General features: G+C 28.6%; 1 protein-coding gene and 1 pseudogene across 1 annotated transcript; one reads left to right on the top strand and one right to left on the bottom strand.

The window, feature by feature from the left end:
- Positions 1-6: 6 nt before the first annotated feature.
- Positions 7-1982, top strand: LOC101512720 (endoglucanase 14-like). Its single transcript, XM_073368036.1, has 4 exons — positions 7-82; positions 180-332; positions 1195-1476; positions 1549-1982. Exons 2-4 carry the CDS (start codon positions 225-227, stop codon positions 1861-1863), a joined length of 705 nt encoding a protein of 234 aa, XP_073224137.1. The 5' UTR covers positions 7-82; positions 180-224; the 3' UTR covers positions 1864-1982.
- A 6537-nt stretch (positions 1983-8519) lies between these two features.
- LOC101513047 (uncharacterized) overlaps positions 8520-9451 on the bottom strand; it is a 1526-nt pseudogene continuing 594 nt past the window's right edge.

The raw sequence follows: 9451 nt of genomic DNA on the forward strand, positions 1-9451 counted from the left end.
TGACTTTGCAAACAATTATCAAGGCATATACCATAATAGTATCCCACCGGCAGCGAAAATATATTCCAGCAGTGGATATAAGGTGATCTACTTAATTCTATTTCAATTTACTAAACAAAAAAAGTGGAAAATAGAAAACATTTTGTGCAAGAATATTGAAATTATTTGTACAATTACAGGACGAGTTACTATGGGCAGCAGCATGGCTTTACCGTGCAACGAACATGAATAAATACCTTGATTACCTTGGATCAGCAGGTGATATTGGGGGTGCAAGAACAACGTTTAGTTGGGATGATAAGTATGTTGGTGCACAGATTCTTGTTGCAAAGGTATATATACATATTGACCACATTCTTTTTAATCCATTCTTGTGTGTGAAAATTCATTAACTTTTTTTCTTATTTAAAACACAGTCAATTACTTTTTGATCTTGGATTAGACACCTAGTGACACAACCACAACTTCCTTAAAATCGGACACTTTAAATTTAAAGATAATTTAAAAAATAAAATAAAAATTAGAATATTTAAATTTGAGTTTGAATTATTGCATCAAGATCAAACAACTGAGATTGCGGATAGTCATAATAAGAGTTGACTCCACAAATCTCAAATCCTTACTTTTTATCATATCCATATTATAGCATTTTTTTTTCTTGAAAATTATTCCTAAATTAAATTTTATACGTGTGTGTCTTGCTTTTATATGATTCTTGCTTCTGAAAATAAAATTTAGAAACTTTCATATGTAAAAACTTGTTTGCTAACTTATTTTATAAAATAGTTTTTAGTACTTTTTATAAAATGACTTTTAAAAACTAAAATTGAAAACACAATCAAATAAGTCCTTAGTTCTCAAAAATATATTTTCTGCATACTTTCAGAGAGCAGAGTATTTTGGCAAAAGATTTTAAATGTATTTCATTTTAGTGGAGGAAAATCAATAATGTGTATTTAAATGTATATATTTGCTACATTAATATTCCATAATATTTTGTGGAGATTTAACTCTCAAAAATAATTTTTCATAAAAAAAAAATCTCAAAAAATTTAAATTCATTTTAAAATAGACTATTGATTTTAAATCAATCACTAATCTAAAAGTTTTTAATTTTAGTATAGGCAAATAAATCATGTGTGTTTAAATGTATATATTTGGTACTTAAATATTCCATGAAATTGGGGTATGCAGCTTGTTTTAGATGGGAAAGTAGCATCTTCAGGAATTTGGGCCCAATACAAAGCAAATGCAGAGCAATTCATATGTTCATGTGCACAAAAATCAAATCAAAATGTGAGAAAAACACCAGGGGGTTTGTTATGGTTTCTACCATGGGATAATATTCAATATGTTACTACTGCTACATTTGTAATGTCCACTTATTCTCAATATTTATCATCAAAACAAACATCTCTCCAATGTACTGCTGGTGTTGTTACTCCTTCTGATCTCACATCTCTTGTTCGCTCTCAGGTAATCATACTCTATTTTCAACTTTTATTTTTACTTTACTATTTTACTAATCTTAATCTAATCAAATTATAGGTGGACTACATATTGGGTTCTAATCCAAAAAACATGAGCTACATGGTGGGCTATGGATCAAATTATCCACAACAAATTCATCATAGAGGAGCATCAATTATATCAATTAAGGACTATAATACACCAATAACATGCCAAGAAGGGTTTACAAATTGGTTCAATAAAAATGCACCAAATCCTAATATATTGGAAGGAGCAGTTGTGAGTCCAAATGAAAATGATGGTTATGAAGATGTTAGGGGTGACTATCAACTAGCTGAACCAACTACTACTTCGGTTGCACCTTTAGTTGGTGTTCTTGCTTATCTAGCTTAATTAATTTGTATTCAATCATTAATATATTATTAGTTACTAGTAATATTGTTAATTGTAGTGTAGTACCAAACAATAATGTAATCTATTTATCAATTTAATTAAAGTCTTCACCTTTTATTTTCTTTTATTTATTTATTTTATTATAAGATCTATGTAGTTTTTTTCACAAAATCTTTAATAGATTTTTACCATAAAGAGTAATAATTTTTGTAATTACAAAAAAAGTAACTATTTTTTTAAAAGAGTGGTGAAATTTACACTTAAAAGTTGGAAAAACGTTGGAAAAGAGGATTATCCTAAATTCAAACATGTAATCTAGTATATCAAATATATATCATATTATACACTATGTATATTATATACATTATGTGATCATTTGATATGTAAGGTTGAGGTTTCTATCTCACAATGTCCCACTTCTTTACTTGTAGTGGGTGACGTCTGCCTATAAACGATTGACAACAATTCTGGTAATACAACAATGACATATGGCAAAGTCTTTTTATTGATTCAACTCAAGATTCATACAGATGCATGTGTTTAGTTTAGGAATGTTAATTTTTATCTGTAAGTAGGGATCTACGTGGAGGTCGCCCCATTTAAGAGTCCCATGCACAGGGAATTTTTCTATGTGGGGATAGAAAGTCTGAGCATAGTGCAAGAATGGGGATCATACCCTTTGCCGTGCGGTATTGGAAAAACTCAACTCTCATAATCTCATAAGGATAAGAAATAAAGCTCAATAATAATTTATAAAAAATGACATCTTTTACCTTACAAGTCGAGTTTGTAGAGATGAATTAAGTTCAATATAAAACTTAAAAAGGTTTCAGAGCCTACTTGATCAGGCCATCTATCATTTATATACAATAGTGTCTGGAGTAATGGTGTATTGGGAAAAACACAAATCCCACATTGATAAGAGGTAAAGTTCAGTAATCATTTATAAAGAGTAACATATTAGACTCTTCACAATATAAATATTTTTCATGTAATGTTTTTTGTTCTTAGAATACTTACAATAATGTCTTAATATTATATTTTATTTGATGGTTGAATTTCAATTTTTTTTACTCTCAATTTGATTGAAAATATATAATTTTAATTTTTTTATGTCGATGGGGTCCCTGCATATACTCTAGGGATTCGTGAAGACGGTCATAAACACTATTCGAATTGGGGAATAGGTAGGGCTAAGAGACATCAGTTGACTCCACCAAAGTAAGCGATCTGAATGAATCAATTTGATATGTGGTGGGTTATAACGGGTTAAACATATTCGCAAATGTAGATTATACGAGTTTGTGACGTCATGTGTGAGTGAGAAAAAATACTCATAGTTACTCAAAACCGATCACTTCACTTAAAACTCAAAGTATAAAAACACAGATTTTTTAAGATAAGTCTCTCAGTCTTAGTTAGTCGGCACATTGCCACTATAATAAATTGATTGCTTGATAAAATAAAATAAATAAATTAAAAACTTTACTCAAATAATGACAAAACATTGAAAGTTTAATATATTTTTTTCTTAAAAAATGATTTTGAAAATAAAATAAATAAAAATTTACTAAAAATGAACATCCTAATAATAAAAAATTTATCACTCAAACCAATCCATCCCTAAACTCGCACTAACTGAGATCCCCCTTAACCGATTCAAAGATCAATTGAAATTGAACTTATAAATTGTAATTTAATTTTAGATGGCGAACTCCTCATACTCGGTTGATGTTCAACCTTACAATAGGGACAAAGTGGGGGTCTTTTTTTTCAATACCCTCTTTTTGAAAAAAAAAACACTAAAATACTCCCATTTGAAAAAAAATATATCAAAATGCCCATTTTTTTAAAAATCAAGTGGGAAGTCGCCATTTGAAACTCGGACTTCCTTAAGGAAGTCGCCATTCCAAATGGCGACTTGTAAATAAAGAAAAAAAAATGAGACATTTTAGTATATTTTTTTCAAATAAAGGTATTTTAGTGTTTTTTTTTTAAAAAGAGGGTATTAAAAAAAAACCACAAAGTGGAGAGTATTTTAAATAACATGGACGAAGAGTGAAATAGTACACATCACTATAGCTGGATTACATTATATCTTTGCTTCTAGTCAATGTGTATTGTTGACAAGTCAAAGTTTTCATCTTCCACTTCCACCCGACAATGCCAATTACCTCGATCAAACTTTTGTTATTTACTATCAAGTATTTAATTCAACCAACTAAAAATTTATCCAATCCATTCAACATAAAAAAATGCTAATGACTGAATTCAATTTATCCATTTAACTATAAGGATGATTAGTGATTCACCCAAGTATTTTTTAGAATCAAATGGATGACTTTTTTTAATAAAATTTAATAGATAATTTTATTTTTATATTTTTAGAAAATGGCAATTATATATAAATTAAAAACTATTATAATTATTAAAAAAAGTAGTTTTATTAAGGCTTAATTGCACTTTTGGTCCCCCTATTATAGGTGAAAATTGAAAGTAGTCCCCCCATTTTGTTTCTCCCCAGTTTTAGTCCCCAAAACAGAATTTGAGTCCAAATCATGATGAGTTGTCATTTTTTTAATGACGTGTCAAAAAAAGCTGACGTGGCAGACGCATACGTGGAATAAACTTATTATTATATTATTTCTAATTAAAAAATATAATTTATATTTTTAAAAATTATTATTATAAATTAAATTTATTTGTTATAATTAAATTAAAAGAAAAAACACCTAAAATCCAAAATCCTAAACAAATCAAAATCAATACTCATTTACTCAAGAACCCTAAAACCATTCTGAACCCTAAAATCAAGAACCCTAAAACCATTATGAATCCATCACTGATTTGCCCGTTCCTAGTCGTCATGGGAAAAAAGGAAGAAATGAGAAAGATATTATTCCCTAAGAGCTTGTCCAGTACTACCTGTACTAGAAATGCATCTCCTTGCGTGCGAGAGACTTCTATGCCAGTCGTTATTCCCAGCTCTGTTATGAAAGAAAGCGAAGCGGCAGACTCATCTTACAGGTGTTCCCTAATGAGGGATTTTAGGGGATTAGGGTTCTCCTTTATCTCCCCCACCCATCCGCGGAGGGTTTCAATATAAATCTCCGCAGATATTTTCAGATCGCGAGACATAATGTTCTCTGCGACACTGGAATAGATTTCTTCCATTTCCGGAAAGTGAACGGAAAGCCGCCCTTTCCCCTTCTCACAATATTCCCGAACTAGCTCAAGAATCAATGAATGGCACTTCGAAGTGCTTATTGGCTCTGCAATAATGGCTGCTGCAACAGATCCATCTATTCTCATTGTTGGTAGAGTTTTTGTCGGCTTAGGTGTTGGAATGGCTTCAATGGCATCTCCATTATACATCTCAGAAGCTTCTCCAACTGAGTTCGAGGTGCCTTAGTTAGTCTCAATGGATTTCTCATAACTGAAACGCACACGAACGATTGAGAACGCGAACGATCCAGTGCGAACGCGAACGATCCAGTGATGAAAAATCAGTGATGGATTCAGAATGGTTTTAAGGTTCTTGATTTTAGGGTTCAGAATGGTTTTAGGGTTCTTGAGTAAATGAGTATTGATTTTGATTTGTTTAGGATTTTGGATTTTAGGTGTTTTTTCTTTTAATTTAATTATAACAAATAAATTTAATTTGTAATAATAATTTTTAACAATTATAATAATAATTTTTAAAAATATAAATTATATTTTTTAATTAGAAATAATATAATAATAAGTTTATTCCACGTATGCGTCTGCCACGTCAGCTTTTTTTTGACACGTCATTAAAAAAATGACAATTTCATCATGATTTGGACTCAAATTCTATTTGGGGGACTAAAACTGGGGAGAAACAAAATGGGAGGACTACTTTCAATTTTCACCTATAATAGGGGGACCAAAAGTGCAATTAAGCCTTTTATTAAATACAATCGAAAATATCATCCATCACCCATTAGAAGTCGACCACCACCCTCCGCATGTGTCGATCGCCACGTCACTACCACACCGGCCTCCGTACACTGCCACGTTGGCGACCTCTAAACACCAATTCCAACTTTATTTACTAAAACAATTAATAAACAAATAATTTAAATTAATTATAATTTTTTTTACAAAAGTTTTATTTATTTATAAAATGATAAAACAATTAATTTTATATAATTTTAATGATAGATTAGAAGAATGTGCGGAGATCCAAATTTGGAGGAACAATAGCTGAATGGGATGAACCAACAAGAGTTGGAGAGTTGTTGAAGGATCAAATATGTGAATTTTTTAGTTAAAGACAAATAAATTCAACGTTCAAGATGAAGATTTTTTTATTGTTTTATTTTATTTAAGAGGTAAATGACAATGCATTACATCCAATAAAAATTTATATTGTGCTAGACAATATTAATTTGTAACTACAATGTAAATATAATTATTCAATAACTATTAATGTTTGATATTTGTTGGACGTTAGTATAAATTTAATTTATATTAACGGTGTATCTTTTATTTTTTCTTGATATAATATCAATTAGTTAGTTTTAGATTTTTAATAAAATACTTTTTAATTTTAAAAATGGTCACGGTTGTTATAGATTAAAAAAATTGATTTTGTTTAAAATAATTTCATTAAATTTTAGAGATTTAAAAAAAAAATTAGTATCTATTTTCTGTTTGTTTACAACTATAAAATTTATTTAAAAAAAAAATATTTTTAACTTGTTTTAGATACAATTATATAAAAATATTTTTAAATTATAAAATTACTGTAAAGGATATAAAATGAGAATTCAAAGTAAGCACAACACAAATAGTATATTAGTTCTAAACCTCATTTTCACTCGATTCGAAAATCAGATTCTATAGTATACTGACATTGGTATATCTTTTAAGGCCATGTAAATCACGAACAATGTCAAAAACTTCCATGTGGTTGTAGCTTATTCATGAATCTTCCAAGTTTACTAATTTACAATGTGAGAAGTAAAAAATGATGAAACTGAAACCAAAGAAGATAACCCAAATTGAGTAAGCTTATTAATGGAAAATTAAGCACAAAAAAGATACCCTAAATTAAAATATCTAACATTTTTCACAGAAAAATTTAATAGGAGAAAAAAGGTAGTTTCAATGCTACTTGGGAAGAAAACCTCATTGCACACAAACTAGACTAACAACGCAGCCCCACATATTGATTCTGAAATGCAAATGAATCGGCAGAAGAAGGAAATCTAGAGATAGGTATTTCCGTGATTTCAAAGTAATGCAAAGGCATGCTTAATTTTTAACAAAAATGAGTTCTTTTCTTTTTATTTTATTTTACGATTTGAATTGAAAATTTGTATCGTATAAATCAGAGTTAAAATTTTACACAATTCTAAAATCATTTGATATATTCTTGAGATGTACCAACATTAGGGTCTTATGCATTTTTATTGAAGATCATTAGTTTTCATAAAACTTCAAATGATTTTAAATTTAGTTAAAACTTTAAATGCATGATGTAAATGAAATTAAAGATAAATAGAGAGAGAGATTGAAGAAAATTTGAATTGAAAAAATCCAAACTCATTTTTCTCTCCTCCATTGCATGAAAGTTTTTTTTTTTTATTAACTGCTGAAGAGGTTTTAAGGAGCTACTCATAAACTTCAAACAAAATCATTTTCTAAAAATTTTTAAACAAATATCGCTGAAAGAATAAAAAATAGTTTTTACTTTTATTTTTAAAAACTCGGAAACAAACTCACCCATTAAAATTGTTTAGCCAACAATATTAATACAATCACCGAGTGTTACATCAATAGAATTATTCACTTTAATAATTTATAATAAAAAAAAATCACAAATGATCGTTTCAAAATTACATGCATATAGATAAAAACAAAATTAAAAAGATTAAAACTAAAATGATTTATATTTGCATGAATTAAAAATATATTTAAATAAAAAAAATATCCTTAGAAATTCAAATGTGTTTAGATTTAAAGTGATCTTTTTAATTTGTCAAAAAAAATATCTTCTTTAAATATAAAAAAGATTATGTAACAAAATTGTAGGATTCGCAATTCGTTAGTGAAAAATGATGTTATTTCAAAATTGAAAAAAATCAAGAATCCATATGTTTCCTATATTTTTTAATTGCATCTGATTTTTTACGCATAGCAAAACAATTAATTAATTTTGTTGCTTTTGAGATCACTATTTGTTATTTTCCTATATTTACGTGATTCTATCAATTTCTCTATTTAATAAATAATTAAGAGTATTATTGATAAATCAATAATTAATGTTGCGTTAAATTTTCTAAACAATAAATAAAACAAAATAAAAAAATCTGCAAATGCGACAATTATAAAAACCTGAGGGAATAATTTGCTAACCTCTAGTTCACAATTTTACCAAAAAGAATGTTAACGGTTTCTTAATTTACTCCCTAATTTCTCTAGGTGTGTCATTAGTCATGCTGCTGCAAGTTGTTTAGTCATGCTGCTGCAGGTTTAGCGGCTGAGCTTGACTGAAATTATTGGGGTGGCTGACAAAAAAATATAATATATAAATTAAATATATAAATAATATTATATAGCAAAAAATTAAGTTGTAATAAACACAAAGTGAAATATCAAATAATTTAACTATATGATTTAAGAATACCTTAAAGTAATGCTCTACGCTTTTTAATTAATTTGAAATCATCAATAATAGACTTAGAAGTGATACTTGCAGCAATTTTCCTTTCAATATAAACTGTCATGCTTTCTGCCAAAAAGTCAGCTTCCATCTTGTTTCTTAACCTTGATTTAATAATTTTCATTGATGAAAAAGATCTTTCGGTTGTGGCAGTAGAAATCGGAAGTGTCATGATAAGACGGTCTATCTATCAAGTAGAAATTTTGCGTCTTTTCAGTTGCAATCAAACATGAGCACAATTCTTGGATAGTTGATAAATTCTTCAAATTTAAATCTTGACGAGCATCAATTAAGAAATGTTGGAGTTGAAATTTCAAATTAATCTTCTCTTGCATGTTGAAATCCACAGGGTAATATTTTTCAACTAGAGTGCAAATTTTTTCAATGTTAAAAGCTTTATAATTATCCTTAGGAGTCAAAGTACAACTTAGAGTTAACAAATCCATTGCTTGCTCACTAAATCTGTTATTCAACTCTTGTAATTGTTGATCAATGGCAGTAAAAAATATTTCAACTCTAAAATAATGCTCTATTGTAACATGACCTTGTTGAAGACGAGATCGTCCAAATCTTGTTGTTGAATGAACATCGTTGAGATCAGGAATTTCAATATCATGTTTTTCACAAAAGTTCTTCACTTCAGTAAATAATGCATCCCAATCATCTTCTCTCAATACTTGAATAAGATACTTTGTTGTTCCAACCAAACACATGACATTAACTATATCCTGATATTGTTGTTGTAAGGCTTGGCAAAGTATATCAGTTATCCCCATAATTGTTTTCATCAAATGCAAGATAAATATAAAATCAAACGCCTTCAAATAATTATAAGCACTATCAGCATCCCCACATGTAGAATAACTTGCTCTTTCATTTGTAATTTTTTTTAAAACA

This window comes from Cicer arietinum, chromosome 4 (genome assembly GCF_000331145.2).
Source record: "Cicer arietinum cultivar CDC Frontier isolate Library 1 chromosome 4, Cicar.CDCFrontier_v2.0, whole genome shotgun sequence".
Classification (NCBI taxonomy): Eukaryota; Viridiplantae; Streptophyta; class Magnoliopsida; order Fabales; family Fabaceae; genus Cicer; species Cicer arietinum.